This window comes from Alosa pseudoharengus, unplaced genomic scaffold (assembly GCF_046254945.1).
Source record: "Alosa pseudoharengus isolate Yale_2024_CS ecotype anadromous, Long Island Sound unplaced genomic scaffold, YU_APseudo_1.1 YU_APseudo_1.1_scf_24, whole genome shotgun sequence".
NCBI lineage: Eukaryota > Metazoa > Chordata > Actinopteri > Clupeiformes > Clupeidae > Alosa > Alosa pseudoharengus.
Genome location: NW_027468689.1, coordinates 8,583,157 through 8,600,656, shown reverse-complemented (window position 1 = coordinate 8,600,656; position 17,500 = coordinate 8,583,157). Strand labels below are relative to the sequence as shown.

Below are 17,500 nucleotides of genomic sequence, written 5' to 3'. Positions count from 1 at the left end.
TTCTGCTGGCCCAGTGCAGAATGACAGAACCGTCCACCTCACGGGCTTCCAGAACCCTCCACACCACGGCTTCCAGAACCCTCCACATCACGGGCTTCCAGAACCCTCCACATCACGGGCTTCCAGAACCTCCACCACACGGGCTTCCAGAACCTCCATCACACAGGCTTTCAGAACCCTCCACCACACGGGCTTCCAGAACTCTACACCACACAGGCTGAGTGTGTGTCTGCTCTGCTCTCATGAGAAGATGCAGTGACATTAAATCTCCATCTCTTTTTCTGTCTATCTCTCTCTCTCTCTCTTTCTCTCTGTCTCTCTCTCTATCTCACTCTCTCTCTCTGCCCTGCCCCCCCTCTTTTCATCTTTCTCTATTTTTCTGTGAGGCAAAGAAATGCTTGTAAGACCTTGGAGTACTATCCCCAGCCTCTGATCTCACACAGTTACCCCTCTGGCTTCAGGAGGCTTTGTGCATGTTCGGTGGCTACACCCTCCGTGCAACAGAAAGCTGTGAGAAAGGCATGCAGCCACGCTGCTTGGTTCCCGGAGCTGTGTGTCATTTCTCATGGAGAGAGCTGGTCTCTGTTCTGCCCACACTGCCTTGTTGTGAGGAGGTGTCAGCTGATTGCGTGTGTGTGTGTGTGTGTGTGTGTGTGTGTGTGTTTGTGTGTACGTGCGCATGTGTGTGTCTGGGAGGATGCCACTGCAGCAGGGTGGAGCGTGCAGCCTCTCATCGTGCAGCGGTACTGCGGAACCAGTGGGACAACCAGACACCCTCTCTGAGTTTCTCCCTCTCCAGGTTATACGATCACAGTGGCCAACCAGAGACCTTCCCTGAGTTTCTCCCTCTCCAGGCTATACGATCACAGTGTCGAATGCACATAGCACTGCTACCTTTTGGCATTGTTGTGGGGGGCATCTACTCAGTGCATCCTGCCATTTTGTGTCGGGCTTGTGTCTAGGGTGTGTGTGTGTGTGTGTGTGTGTGTGTGTGTGTGTGTGTGTGTGTGTGTGTGTGTGTGTGTGAGTGTAAAGAGGGATGGGTGTGTGTGACGTGCTACATTTTGGCTTGTTGGCGAATGGCACCAGAGTGCCGTCGCCCATGTTATTTTTAACTTGGCGTCTCCATGGAAACCAGCACATATGCTCAGAGCAGAGAACCCTGCTGAGAGAGAGAAGGGGAGAGACAGTGTGTGTGTGTGTGTGTGTGTGTGTGTGTGAGAGAGAGAGTTTCTGTGTGCAAACTTGAGTGAGTGCATGTGTGTGTATGTGTGTGTATGTATGTGTGTGTATGTGTGTGCAAGCTAGAGTGAATGCATGGTTACATATGTGTGTGTGTGTGTGTGTGTGTGTGTGTGTGTGTGTGTGTGTATGTGTTTGTGTGTGTGGGTGGGTGTGTTTGTGTGTGTGTGTGTGTGTGTGTTTGTGTGTGTGGGTGGGTGTGTTTGTGTGTGGCGTAATTCATGCCGCATAAATGTAGGGGAATAATTACACGTTCTGGCTCTCTTATGAGTCTCATACACAGAGGTGTGTGTGTGTGTGTGTGTGTGTTTGTCTGTGTGCATGAAGTGTTCTTATCTGTCCTTATCTTATACCAATTTCAGAATCCAAGATAAGCCCTCATCCAGGTTTTAAGAAATCCAGTTAAACTAACTGAGAACACTGTACTAGAACGCAGCAATAAGTAACTGAGATATGTATTAATAGAATGCAGTAATAAGTAACTGAGATATGTATTAATAGAATGCAGTAATAAGTAACTGATATGTATTACAGTAATAGAACGCAGCAATAAGTAACTGAGATATGTATTAATAGAACACAGCAATAAGTAACTGAGATATGTATTAATAGAACACAGCTTTCTCTGTGTTCATGTAAACACCTTATCCTGAATAGGGTAAATCATAAGCAGGACACTGAAGTCCAAACACAGTCAATGTTTCTGGAGCATGGCAGAGCAGAGTGAAGCATAATAAAGAAAACTCCCATAAATCTGACAGGTTAGCCTGTTTCGACCAGTTTCTTAGAGTTCAAATCCCAATTCTCCAACACAATGCTACCAGATGTCAGGATGCACACAGTGGATGTTCTTTCTGCATTTCCTTATTTGTCACTTGAAATTACTAATAAGCTAGTCAGTAGAGTTTACTTACCTGAGAGGGAGGAACCATGGTGTGTCACAGGTCCAAGTGAAAGAGAAGGTCCACACAGCAAGGCCATGCATTAAAAGAAGATGGAATAACATGAATTTCAGAACAAATGATGACTCCATTCTTTTTTCCATTCTGTATTCATCAGTTCATTCTACTCCCCTTGAACCACACTTGTCCCATGCTATGCCTGACGCAGCAGGTACACTTGAATAACTCTTGACAAATGGACAAAGGTCCTTTTTCATCATCAGTTATTTTTTGCGATCTCTGTTTCCTGACTAGGATACTGTGATCCCTCTTCAGCTCTGAATCATCATCACCTATCTCACTAGTGGCCAAGATGGATACAAGCAGGCCCCAAATGATCACCTATCTCACTAGTGGCCAAGATGGATACAAGCAGGCCCCAAATGATCACCTATCTCACTAGTGGCCATGCTGATGACACAACCAGGCCTTTTAGGAGTGAAATGACATAAAACTAAAGCAGGACTAAGCCAAGCCCTAACCTTAACCCTAACCAGGACTAAGCCAATCCCTAAAACTCATTACACTTTGCCACACACTACACAGAAAGCTAAAAATATCAGACACATTTGTGCATGAGATTGTTGCACAAGTAATCTTAGATTGAGGCTTAAAGAAAGCAAGCAGGAGGGGTTTGACGGTCCACAAATGGGTAAACTTGCTAAGATGGTGCTCTTTGGTGAAAGATCCAGGATTTGATAACAAAAACTGAACCAAGACACTCTTCTTGATATAAAAAGAAAAGCATTACTAGTTGGCTGATTCATGATAGAACAGATACAATCTTGCCAACACCTTTCAGCCTCTGTGGCAAATCCTAGATTGAGGTACAATAGTAGACTTGAGATTTTGGGTCACATCATCACTTTCACTTCTGTGTGTGTGTATACGTGTGTGTGTGTGTGTGTGTGTGTGTGTGTGTGTGTGTGTGTGTGTGTAGGAATGCTCCTGCCTGTATGTGGTAGTAGGGCACCATCCCCAAAAAGCCCAAACTCAGCAACCCTCCAGCAGCAACTCCTCTGATTGGTCCAGCAGAGCAGTGTGATTCAGAGCTGAGGCAGCCTCTCTCCATCTTTCTCTTCCACTCTCTCTCTCCCTCTCCTCATTCTCTCCATCTCTCTCCCTCTCTCCCTTTACTCATTCTGTACATCTCTCTCCCTCTCCTCATTCTCTCCATCTCTCTCCCTCTCTCCCTTTACTCATTCTGTACATCTCTCTCCCTCTCCTCATTCTCTCCATCTCTCTCCCTCTCTCCCTTTACTCATTCTGTACATCTCTCTCCCTCTCCTCATTCTCTCCATCTCTCTCCCTCTCTCCCTTTACTCATTCTGTACATCTCTCTCCCTCTCCTCATTCTCTCCATCTCTCTCCCTCTCTCCCTTTACTCATTCTGTACATCTCTCTCCCTCTCCTCATTCTCTCCATCTCTCTCCCTCTCTCCCTTTACTCATTCTGTACATCTCTCTCCCTCTCCTCATTCTCTCCATCTCTCTCCCTCTCTCCCTTTACTCATTCTGTACATCTCTCTCCCTCTCCTCATTCTCTCCATCTCTCTCCCTCTCTCCCTTTACTCATTCTGTACATCTCTCTCCCTCTCCTCATTCTCTCCATCTCTCTCCCTCTCTCCCTTTACTCATTCTGTACATCTCTCTCCCTCTCCTCATTCTCTCCATCTCTCTCCCTCTCTCCCTTTACTCATTCTGTACATCTCTCTCCCTCTCCTCATTCTCTCCATTTCTCTCCCTCTCTCCCTTTACTCATTCTGTACATCTCTCTCCCTCTCCTCATTCTCTCCATCTCTCTCCCTCTCTCCCTTTACTCATTCTGTACATCTCTCTCCCTCTCCTCATTCTGTACATCTCTCTCCCTCTCCTCATTCTCTCCATCTCTCTCCCTCTCTCCCTTTACTCATTCTGTACATCTCTCTCCCTCTCCTCATTCTCTCCATCTCTCTCCCTCTCTCCCTTTACTCATTCTGTACATCTCTCTCCCTCTCCTCATTCTCTCCATCTCTCTCCCTCTCTCCCTCTCCTCATTCTGTACATCTCTCTCCCTCTCCTCATTCTCTCCATCTCTCTCCCTCTCTCCCTTTACTCATTCTGTACATCTCTCTCCCTCTCCTCATTCTCTCCATCTCTCTCCCTCTCTCCCTTTACTCATTCTGTACATCTCTCTCCCTCTCCTCATTCTGTACATCTCTCTCCCTCTCTCCCTTTACTCATTCTGTACATCTCTCTCCCTCTCCTCATTCTCTCCATCTCTCTCCCTCTCTCCCTTTACTCATTCTGTACATCTCTCTCCCTCTCCTCATTCTCTCCATCTCTCTCCCTCTCTCCCTTTACTCATTCTGTACATCTCTCTCCCTCTCCTCATTCTCTCCATCTCTCTCCCTCTCTCCCTTTACTCATTCTGTACATCTCTCTCCCTCTCCTCATTCTCTCCATCTCTCTCCCTCTCTCCCTTTACTCATTCTGTACATCTCTCTCCCTCTCCTCATTCTCTCCATCTCTCTCCCTCTCTCCCTTTACTCATTCTGTACATCTCTCTCCCTCTCCTCATTCTCTCCATCTCTCTCCCTCTCTCCCTTTACTCATTCTGTACATCTCTCTCCCTCTCCTCATTCTGTACATCTCTCTCCCTCTCCTCATTCTCTCCATCTCTCTCCCTCTCTCCCTTTACTCATTCTGTACATCTCTCTCCCTCTCCTCATTCTCTCCATCTCTCTCCCTCTCTCCCTTTACTCATTCTGTACATCTCTCTCCCTCTCCTCATTCTCTCCATCTCTCTCCCTCTCTCCCTCTCCTCATTCTGTACATCTCTCTCCCTCTCCTCATTCTCTCCATCTCTCTCCCTCTCTCCCTTTACTCATTCTGTACATCTCTCTCCCTCTCCTCATTCTCTCCATCTCTCTCCCTCTCTCCCTTTACTCATTCTGTACATCTCTCTCCCTCTCCTCATTCTGTACATCTCTCTCCCTCTCCTCATTCTGTACATCTCTCTCCCTCTCCTCATTCTCTCCATCTCTCTCCCTCTCTCCCTTTACTCATTCTGTACATCTCTCTCCCTCTCCTCATTCTCTCCATCTCTCTCCCTCTCTCCCTTTACTCATTCTGTACATCTCTCTCCCTCTCCTCATTCTCTCCATCTCTCTCCCTCTCTCCCTTTACTCATTCTGTACATCTCTCTCCCTCTCCTCATTCTCTCCATCTCTCTCCCTCTCTCCCTTTACTCATTCTGTACATCTCTCTCCCTCTCCTCATTCTCTCCATCTCTCTCCCTCTCTCCCTTTACTCATTCTGTACATCTCTCTCCCTCTCCTCATTCTCTCCATCTCTCTCCCTCTCTCCCTTTACTCATTCTGTACATCTCTCTCCCTCTCCTCATTCTCTCCATCTCTCTCCCTCTCTCCCTTTACTCATTCTGTACATCTCTCTCCCTCTCCTCATTCTCTCCATCTCTCTCCCTCTCTCCCTCTCCTCATTCTCTCCATCTCTCTCCCTCTCCTCATTCTCTCCATCTCTCTCCCTCTCCTCATTCTCTCCATCTCTCTCCCTCTCTCCCTCTCCTCATTCTCTCCATCTCTCTCCCTCTCCTCATTCTCTCCATCTCTCTCCCTCTCCTCATTCTCTCCATCTCTCTCCCTCTCCTCATTCTCTCCATCTCTCTCCCTCTCTCCCTCTCCTCATTCTCTCCATCTCTCTCCATCTCTCTCCCTCTCCTCATTCTCTCCATCTCTCTCCCTCTCCTCATTCTCTCCATCTCTCTCCCTCTCCTCATTCTCTCCATCTCTCTCCATCTCTCTCCCTCTCCTCATTCTTTACCCCTTTTTTTCAACCAACCAACCACCCCCCCCCCCTTCCCTTTTCTGCCTACTTCACTACGACTGACTGCTAGGGAGCAGCCAGCCAATGGGATCGCTCGGTGCGATGAACTCGCTTGTGATGTTAGGCAGTTTCACGCTAACAGCCAGAGAGAGAGAGAGAGAGAGAGAGAGAGAGAGAGAGAGAGAGAGAGCAAGAGAGAGAGAGATAGAGCACTGCCGAATCTAGGTCACGAGCGAGTGAGGAAGACACATTTGCCAGCAGGAACCACCTCGGCAGAGGATGCGCTCAGACACTGCCGTTTGTCACACTGAAACCAACGGCAATTATTCCACATATTAGCATGGGTGAGCATATTAGCATGGGTGAGCATATTAGCATGGGTGAGCATATTAGCATGGGTGAGCAGCCTGAACCGCCGTCCCCTCTGCATTTGTGTGTGATGTGGGTGAGCCTGGTGCAGTAGGCCATCAAATTGCTCCCTTCATGTCATACGATAATATCATGATGATATTGATATATCCATGTACTGCATAAGATTTTTGTTAATTAAATTTATGTGGATGATATACTTATATATAATGATGATTCAGAGCTTCCAACGGGTTTTTTATACATTAAGTGTGATTTTCACATGAGGATGAGTTAGACTGACACACACAGACACACACGCACACACACACATAACGATTGCAGCAACTACATTTTTTTTGTACTCTAATTGCGGTGCCCTGTATTATCTTGTATCTTGACTTATGTGTTGCTAGACTTAGATGTGCAGCATCCACAAAAAACAGTTCCCCTGTCCGGTTCTTTTAATCATCAAATGATTTCAAAGAAATCAAATCTGTAAGGATACTGCCCATGTAGTGTCACAACAAGCATCACATACAAACATACACACAAACAACATCTCAAACCCAGGACAGATCAGCACCTTGGCTTCCTCAGCTGAAGGTTTGTTTTCTAAACAAGCCTTTGCTTTGCGCTGTATCAAAGATAATTAGGCCTGGCAGGAATTGCCAAGCCATGTCAGCCACTGACACAGTCATCATGTCACACACAAGCCATAATCACTCTACTGTCCTCTACTGACATATCATTGCAGATGTCAAAAAACAACCCTGACACATAGACATGTTCCGCCTGACTCGCCCTGTGAAGAAGGGTCAGGGACAACTGGGTAATGTGGGAGCATGAATCCCATTCAGCTCTTACTGTAAACACACAGTTTCTCTAGTGTCATTCAGCACACATAGTCATTAACTCTCTCTCTGATACACACACATACACACACGCACACACACACACACACACACACAGACACACACACACACACACACACAATAACTGACCACTCCTTTCAGGTTTCAGCTGCTACTAAAAAAAATCAAAAAAATTAAAACACCATAACAATGTGCTCCATTTTGACGTGCAATAAAACACAATGGGCTAAACATAGGTGGGGCATCCAGCAGACGGTCTGTGCTTTGACTCTTGACCTGGACATGTTTTCCAGGAGTCCTTCATGGGAGGCATTCCCACTCTTACGGCAGCCCCGCGTGACGGAAGCCCTTTCCATGTCACCGTGCGGGCCGCCAGCCAACGCACACACCCAGCGGAGATGGAGCCGAATCATTTCTACGTCCCTGGGCTGCCAGTGCCATCACACACAGTGACCTATTTCTCCCAGACCTATCTCCTTTCCGTCTGGCTACACTTATGCGCCGCACGCTTAATAATTCACAAGCAGCTGGAGAGATCCGACTGCTCCACACACACACACACACACACAGGAAACAGTTACCATCACTGAATATTATGATTGTTTTATCTTATTTAAATTCTATTTTTATCTCCCTCATTTTTATATGCCAATTATTTTCAGTTTGTGAATATCAAATGCAAAAAACACCAAGGGATGACTACTGCATCTACTCAGTGCAAATACTCATATTGGACATATTGCTAATCCAATGCCTTAAAGGGCATCCATCACAAACTTTAGTGGGCCTATGCAAAGAAAAGTGATAACATTCCTTTCTTACTGTAAGAAATAAACTAAACCCTGATAGTCTCCGTCTTTTGATTGGCTGGTGAAATGAGAGGAGCCAATAGAGATGTGTAGAGGGGGGAGGGGGGTGGGTGGGCTGCTGCCGCTGTAGCTGCTGCTCCCCTGGCTGGCCCTGGGGGAAGCTGTGTACTCATCGTAAAGCAAACAACAGACTGCACCGGGCGCTTCTGAGCGAGCCTGCTGCTGGAAAGACAACGTCTTGCTGCTACAGTGCCTCTTCATCTCCCTTTTCATCCCTCTCCCAGCGCAGCACCCCAAGTGCTCTGGCCTCATGTACAGAGTCACAGTGGGAACCCACCCCACCCTCTCCCTATGGTGGAGTCACAGCTTGCACCCACCCTCTCCCTATGGTGGAGTCACAGTGGCCATTCTCCCTCTCCCAATGGTGGAGTCACAGCTTGCACCCACCCTCTCCCCATGGCTCTCTACATGTGATGTTTTTTTTTTTTTTATGGTTCCACGGCTGTAGAGGCAGGAGCATCAGGAGAGAGTGGTAGACAAAGGAAACTGCCAGAGAGGGAGCATGAAATGAGCCCACTGCATCTGTGTGTAAGGAGTGTGGAAGGCTAACTCATGCTACAGTAGATATGAACAGTAGGTACTCATGGTACAGTGGATATGAACAGGCAGTCTGTGACTTTGGCTTATACCATAAGTTGGACAAAAGTAAAGAAGAGAGATAGTTACTCCACATATTATCACCATTGAGAGATTAAGTAGCAACATCAAAAGCCACACATTTACCTGTGACTGACCTTTTGATTTGAAAGCATTTTGTTAACCCTTAGAACCCGATTGACGCAAAGTGCGTCAAAAAACACACCCTTTCTTCTCTGTTACATTGCTCCAGAACGGTTCATCGCAGCGAGATGAAACCTTTATTGCACGACAGAGCAGAAGTGGGGCTTTCCAACGAGACTACACACTTGTCTGTACGATCAAGTATGAAAATTAAAAAAAATCATGAAATTAAATCAAATTGCATCATATTTACAGTCTATACTTCTCTGCATTCACCTGCACACACATTACTCTAGTTTGAATTACTCGCGAACCCGTGATCGCATCGATGTGGCAAGCATATCAGATGAAAGAGGGGGCACAGGGCTATCCATTGGTACCATGTTTATCGATCCTTCTGGCTTATAAAACCAGACGAAGTGACTGCAAAATAATAACGTCATGTACACAAACCAACGCTGCACACTCATTACTCTCGTTTGAATTACTCGCGGACCCGTGATCGCATAGATATGCCACGCATGTCAGATGAAAGAGGAGACTCAGAGCTATCATTTGATACCAAGTACATCCTTCTGGGTTATAAAACAGACGAAGTGACAGCAAAATAATAACTTCATATAGCTGGACTTACCCCACGTTTTTGTCTGTTCTTGTGGCAAAGCATGTTTATAATCCAATGCTATCATGTGTTTCTCTATGGCAAAGCATGTTCATATTCCGGTTTTGAGATCCTAGCAAATTCCTGCATGGCATCCAATTCAAGGCTCATATTGTATCCCAATTTCAACAAATAAACACCTTTTTTGCCTTTACTTTGTTCATGGCAATGCAGTAAAGAGTTGAGAATTATTATGACTGCATACACACAGGCACGCAGGCTAACACGCAACCTCGGGTCAAGTCAGGTCAGATCAGTTCGTGTCACAGATATGGAGCGCAGAAAGGTCATTTTTCATCACTAAATAAAAAATGGCATTTATTTCCGTAAATCACACAGCAAATATTTCTGTAAATTGCTCAGCCCCAGAGTATCCCTCCAACATGGCAATTATATTGCCCGATTCAGGACAGTCTGCCCTACACACACATGAAATGCATGTAGAGCTGTGAGCTTGCTGTGGTGAGATACATGTCGAAATATAAGAATTTTTATAATACACTTTTTATATTTTAATTCTTTAAAAATCAAAATAAAATCAATGCTAGTATTAATACATGAAATGATGGCAGATCTGAATAGCCTAAACTCTCCTGAAAAAAACAATATATAATATATGTGTGTGGCACTTACAATGACCAGAATAAATCCTTATGAATAAAGGTAGTGAAAATGCCCTAAAAACAGCTTAGGGTTCTAAGGGTTAATATCCATAGGTGGGGCTAGTGCGAGCGTAATCAGCGGTTAAAGTGAGATTCTGCAGGTGGGGAAACCCTCAAATCCAGTGTTGGTGTAACGGGGGAAAATTACTTACCATGGGACAACATATTGAGTATTGTGATGTAGCAATACTTTTTGGTACAAGATAGTGTCACTGTGGCACAAAGTATCACACTACTTATTTGTTTCATTTATCTACTCTGATATGATGGCAATACTATGGTAAAATTGCTGAAGACCACATTATGGAACACAACCTTGTTTTTCTTGTGTTACAGTGTAAATTCAACCATAAAAAATGGGAAAAGTCCAAAACTGACTCATATTTAAAATACCGAAATGGCACGACTATAAATCACAACCTACTGTAGATAGACCTATTGCAGAGTCAAAATGCAGAATCATAATAAAGTTTTGCTGTATCATAAAACATAAGAAATTACAACTATGTTGTATGATGGTACAAATATTGTGCAAGTATCTTGGTCACCTCTGTGGCTTTTCTCACATCCACAAATAGCTCCCATATTTATTTGTACCTGGGGCGTCATTAGACCTTCAACTGCAGTGGGACACAAGCCCTGTGGGGTCCAGGGGCATGGTCCCCCGTAAGAATTATTTGCATATTTTAACGTTTAAATGCATCAATCTGGTGCACTTTGAAAATAAATTCAGAAGTTAGACTTGCTTAATTTGTATCTATGGATGAATATATATAACCATGCACACACAGGTGGAATAGCTGTCATTATGCTGTAATAAGCCCACAACCTCAAAGCATATTTGCTGAGTTTCACAGTTCAGAAATGGCCACAAATAGTGTACATTTTAGCACTCCATGAAATTATGCAGAAGTGGTCACCTGTATTGTTCAGCTAGTTAATCTAAGATAAGATAGTTATCTTGGTCATTGCAATGGCCATCTATATATGCTATATCTTCCTTTTTCAGGACAGTCTACTCATATCTGGAATAGTCTGATGTGATAATATTTGCATATGTCTTAAGTAAGTCTCATGATTTTTTTTTCTTCATATTTTTTGCATTAATGTCACTAGGAATACATATTGATATCTGTGTAAGTGGGATTGTCTGGAATCTGGCAACATAAGAACCATTATGGTGGGCTACTCTATGGCGAAGCAATTTACAAAAATGTACTGACGAAAATAGTTTACATTAGAATACATTATAATTTCGGGGATGTAAAAAGAGAGGGGATAACACTATGATCATCCCGTGGGGTGATATTAGCCTAAGTTTTTATTTGTTGTTTTTTTTTTTTTGGGGGGGGGGGGGTTGCCTTTTATTTCGACAGGACAGTGGAGAGTGAGACAGGAAGGCCTTTGATGCCTTTTGACAAACACATTTTTTTTTTGTGAAGGTAAATGATTATTACTGATTTAGTGGGTGAATGACAGGTCAGGAGTGAAATGCATGGTGATTGTTTTTCGTAGGTATGCCATTTTCTGGACATTTCTGTCTGCATATTAGACTATGAATTATTCTTAGATGATGTGATGTCATATTGATGGAGGGTAAGAGATAAGAAAAGGAGGAGAGGAGGAGGCAGAGAGAGGGAGAAAAGGAGGAGAGGAGGAGGCAGAGAGAGAAAGAGTGTGGCTTAATCGAGTTAGTGTGGGATGTTGCTGTCTTATCAATGTGACAGTGAGGATGACTCGCTGGAATCCCATTCTCCCCCTTCTCTCTCTCTATCTTCCTCCCTCCATCTTTCTCCCTCTCTATTCCTCCCTCCATCTCTCTCCCTCTCCCCAATATCTCTTCACCCACACCTTCTAACCTGTTCCTTACTCACACAGCTTTAGGTAACATGCTCTCTCCTCCTCACACAGCTTTAGGTAACATGCTCTCTCTTACTCACACAGCTTTAGGTAACATGCTCTCTCCTACACAGTGCACGAAATGACCTCCACCTGCTATTTTAGCAGTTTCAGAAACAGCCTCTGCGATGTGTCATCACAAACAATAGGCAAGTGTTTCCTGCTAAGAGATGAGGGGTATACGTTTTGAACCGAGGAAGGAACCGACACGACTGACCTTATGATACCGCTCTGAATGAGTTAAAAAGACACGAGTGAATCACATCTTACGCAAATGCTGCTCTCTCTTCAGGCAGGATGCTGCCTCGGCGCTCTCTCAGTTTACAGGGAGAGCCGCTCCCTCATGAGATCCTCCAGGATGGACCAGTGTTGAGTTATGGACTTTTAAACAGGTTTAAAAACGTTAATTGTAGAGTTATGTACTTTTAAACAAGTAGCTTTAAAAGCTTTCACAGCCCATTGGCCTAAGAGATGTGACTTTATTGTGTTTATCCTTTTGACTGATAATTGTACAAAAAGTCATTTTATTTATTTATTTATTTATATAAGAATCATCCTTTGTACAAAATACATCATGTCAATAAAGATTTTCAATCAATCAGTCACTTCAATTGTGTTTTAGTCTGAATGCTGAAACATTGTGTGCATGTAAAGCAGTGTATATGCACATTAATAATAACCCATCTGAACATGTGTGTGTGCGTGCGTGTGTGTGTATACATACAACAGTATATCATATATGTTTCCGTTCCCACACATCCAGGCCTACAATGCACATATGCTACCAGTGCGACTCATTTGGGCCCAAAGCATCTTTTCAAGTGGGAGTCCATGTGGCCATGTGTTGGGCTGGGTAATTATTACCATGGAGACAGATGGAACATATGAAGGATTCGGCATTGTTTGTCTGACTCTTCCCTTCATCGTGCCTTTGTGTGACTCTGGGGGTGGGGTTCGGGTGTGTGTGTGTGTTTGGGGTGGGGTGGAGTGGGGGTCAGACGTGTGTGTGTGTGAGGGTGTTTGGAATGGGGTGGGGGGATTCAGTTGAGTGTGTAAAACTGCTGAAGTGATGCAGCCCTGCACTGAAGCCATGCACCATCATCTCATTGTGTCGCTCTCCCAGGTCCAGCCATTAGACCATGAGACCATGCCACCATTAGACCAGTGCATGCCAATTCAGCTCAAATGAATCAGATGACAACACTCTCTTCCTTCTTCACTCGTAACACAAACTCTCTTGTTTAAAGTATATGCACAATATCCACAATTTACAACCCTCCAATAATTACTGCAGTGTAAGATTTCTTTTAAAGAGTCAGCTCGGTATTCCTTAAAGCCAAAGAGCTCCAGGCAGGTTTCAGTGGGAAGGAAACAGATGCTAAATTTACCGGATGATGAACGCAACTTTCCCACCAATGGATATTTTGGAGGGCTGTCAATGCCCTCTGCCTGCCAGACCAGCCCGCCTGGCCACAGCCGACTAACAGATGGGCATAGTGGGGATGGGCCTGCCCAATCCGGCAAGCCCTGCGATCCTGACCACAGTTTCCATGCAACCCGTCATCACTGCAGTATAAAAACCTTGCAATTTAGTCTGGGAGGAGAATTCCTGTGGATTACACTGTAGCAGGTTGGAGTCTTGGAGTAACAGAAGCCAAACCAATCAAACCTCGCGTTGTTCTAAGGGACAGGGCGCACACTGTTGAAATTAGCTCTGTGAAACACTAGGTTTCAGCTGTTTCACACTTTCACAGAATTGTTCTGAGAAAACCCATTTGTTGTTTGTGTCGTGTGTGTCCTGGCGTTCATATCCTTTTAAAGATTCATTTGGGTTGCTGCATTTATTCAGAGACACACTTAGCCGGCATGAATATTTGATCCGGTCGGATGTTTTGAGCTTGTGGTTTTAAATTCATTGTGTGGTACTGGCTGAGGCTGTGGGAAGCCATTGGGCTTTGGGGAGCGGGCAAATCTTGGAGAGAGCCACTGGGTCTCTCTTCAGGCACTCCAAATGAGATGAGTTACTTCAAGCGCACACACACACACACATCAGAGCTCTTTTCAAGCTACAGACACGACTGCAAATTAGGCCTCATGCAATGGACCTTATAAACGCCGTGCGGGCTCTCAGAGGCTGGAGGAGCAGAAAGATGCACTCTCTGTGTGTGTGTGTGTGTGTGTGTGTGTGTTTGAGAGAGAGAGAGAGAATGAGAGAGTAACCGTGTGTGTGTTTAGGAAGGAGAGTGTGTTTTTGCTGAAATCCGGTATGTGTACACTACATCACCGACTGAGTGAATTGACTGGGGACAGCTACGCTTTGCAGCAGCGTTCAGCTGACGGGCGGGAGGGTGCGTACCGCTGCGCTCGGTGCTCTACACGGAACATGGCTCTTCAGGATTGTTTTTATAATGGACGGCCAAACCCAGAGCCCAGTGCTCTGAGGGAGCCAGTGCTGGAGCTACAGCGTGCTCGGACAGGCCTCGTGCCGCGCGTGGGAACCTCCCAGCACCGCCAGAGACGGACGACCAGTGAGAGACAGACACACAGGAGACGAGGAAAAGAGAGAAAAGAGAGAGAAAAGAGAGAGAAAAGAGAAAAGAGAGAGAAAAGAGAGAGAAAAGAGAGAAAAGAGATGGAAAAAAGAGAGAAAAGACAGGGAAAAGAGAGGGAAAGCCCTTAGCCCTTACTAAGCCTTATCATGTCTCTTTTGACTGTCGCCAGCTGTTGTCTAGATAGCAGCTAATGCATCAGGGCCAGACCTGGGCCAGGTCAGCAGATATCAGTCCTGGAGTAGCAGATCTATGCCAGATAACTCTCTTCTCTTTCTTCTTCCTCTTCTTCTCTTTTCACATTTCTCCGTCCACTACACTTTAAGTAGTTAAAACTTCTGCACTCTCATCCTCCAGTAGTAGTATTCATTGTTGTAGTATTGTTACCTAAGGTCACTTGCATTGTAGCTTGAATGTCATTCCACATTTCTGTAAGTGGCTTTGGATAAAAGTGTGTGCTGAAAGAATACATGTAAATGTATACAGTACTGCCCAACTTCATTCACACACACTATACCCTGACATTAAGGGAACACTTCATTCACACACACTGTATGGGTACCCTGACATTAAGGGAACACTTTATTCACACACACTGTATGGGTACCCTGATATTAAGGGAACACTTCATTCACACACACTGTATGGGTACCCTGACATTAAGGGAACACTTCATTCACACACACTGTATCTGACATTAAGGGAACACTTCATTCACACACACTGTATGGGTACCCAGACATTAAGGGAACACTTCATTAACACACACTGTATGGGTACCCTGACATTAAGGGAACACTTCATTCACACACACTGTATCTGACATTAAGGGAACACTTCATTCACACACACTGTATGGGTACCCAGACATTAAGGGAACACTTCATTCACACACACTGTATGGGTACCCTGACATTAAGGGAACACTTCATTCACACACACTGTATCTGACATTAAGGGAACACTTCATTCACACACACTGTATGGGTACCCAGACATTAAGGGAACACTTCATTCACACACACTGTATGGGTACCCTGACATTAAGGGAACACTTCATTCACACACACTGTATGGGTACCCTGACATTAAGGGAACACTTCATTCACACACACTGTATGGGTACCTTGACATTAAGGGAACACTTCATTCACACACACTGTATACCCTGACATTAAGGGAACACTTGATTCACACACACTGTATACCCTGATATTAAGGGAACACTTAATTCACACACACTGTATACCCTGACATTAAGGGAACACTTCATTCACACACACTGTATACCCTGATATTAAGGGAACACTTCATTCACACACACTGTATACCCTGACATTAAGGGAACACTTCATTCACACACAATGTATACCCTGACATTAAAGGAACACATTCACACACACTGTATGGGTACTTTGATATTGTTTGGCTTTGAGGACAGGTAAGGCTGTTTTGAGGTGATTATTTGATTTTACAAGAACTGTCAGAGCCCACCCCATCGCTCTTTCCTGTCACTATCTTCCCTGTCCTATCAAATGAAAGAGATAAGTATGATCTGTTCCAGGATCAGACCTGACCCTTACCCAGCTCCACTGCTGCTGCGATCTGACCATCAGCCCGGGCAAATGGAGGTCGGAACGATAAAATGGTGAGGCACGTACACGCTTCAGACTCAACTGTGTGATTTCTCTAATCAGGAGGAGGAGGATTTAGACTTCGTTTGGACACTGCTGTCGGCAGCTGGACACATTCAAAATACTACAGAGATTGAAACTCGTCAGAGCTACAGCGTGTGTGTGAGAGAGAGAGATTGAAACTCATCTGAGCTAGAGTGTGTGTGTGTGTGTGTGTGAGTGTGTGTGTGTGTGAGAGGCGGCTTTGGTTTTGGTTCCTCATGGGTTCATCATTAGTTGCACTCTTTGATTAAAATTGCAAGCACTTTAAAGCATGTTGAGCTTTAACTGTGACCGAGATTTGCAATTACATGAATTTTGGGTTGTTGTGAAGGTCAATGAAAGTTCTCTTCTTCTTTAATACAGCTCCGGATAATGAGGGGATATGGGTTAAAGCCCTACTGAAGCATATCTTTAAAGGAGCACGCCGACTTTTTGGGACTTTAGCTTATTCACCGTATTCCCGAGAGTTAGAGAAGTCTATCTGTACCCTTTTCATCTCCGTGCTTGTAGTAACTCGGTCTGACACACCCACCGCTAGCCTAGCTTAGCACAGGTACCGCAAAGTGGCCGGCTTCATTAGCCTAAACCTCTTAACAGTGACAAAAGAAATCCGACATTTTCCTATTTACATGCTGTGATTTGTATAGTTACAACATTTACACATAACAATGTCAAATGAGACACAGTCATTTTGTAAGCATATACATACTTTGAACTATGTTCACATTCAGCCAAAGCACTGCTACTTAATCACTGCTACAAGGAGCTGTGATTTTTATTTTTATTTTTATTTTGAGCAATGCTGCAGACCAACCACATAACCAGTTCCATGTGTTCTGATTGGATGAGTAAAGTTCTTAAGAAACTTGTGGTTGCTGTGTGAGTGAGTGTAATGTGTGTGTGACCAACCAACTGATCTTGCACTGGATCATCTTCCTGAATCTCAATATTCTGATCACAACAACTGTGGGCCAATTACTAAATCAGCACCAGTCAGAGTCTACACTATTGTTTTGCACTTTTATGATGTCATCACATCACTTAAAGTATTGGTTTTACCAAAAATAGCATTTTAAAACTACAAAAATACACACCTATAAAATATTCTGATACAAAATATGAAGCCATTTTCTTGAATTCAATAAAATGCAAATTACAAAATACTATTTTATATTTGAAATAGTGTTCATTTTGTCACCTATTTTTAATTTAGTCTTAGTCTTAGTCTTGTGAC

At 44.4% G+C, this 17,500-nt stretch overlaps 1 protein-coding gene across 1 annotated transcript in view; it reads right to left on the bottom strand.

The window, feature by feature from the left end:
* nhsb (Nance-Horan syndrome b (congenital cataracts and dental anomalies)) overlaps positions 1-17,500 on the bottom strand; it is an 83,703-nt gene that overhangs the window by 41,104 nt on the left and 25,099 nt on the right. Inside the window, exon 2 of the mRNA XM_076302584.1 lies at positions 1,142-1,162. Within this exon, the coding sequence (XP_076158699.1) occupies positions 1,142-1,162 (21 nt within the window). The remainder of the gene's footprint in view (positions 1-1,141; positions 1,163-17,500) is intronic.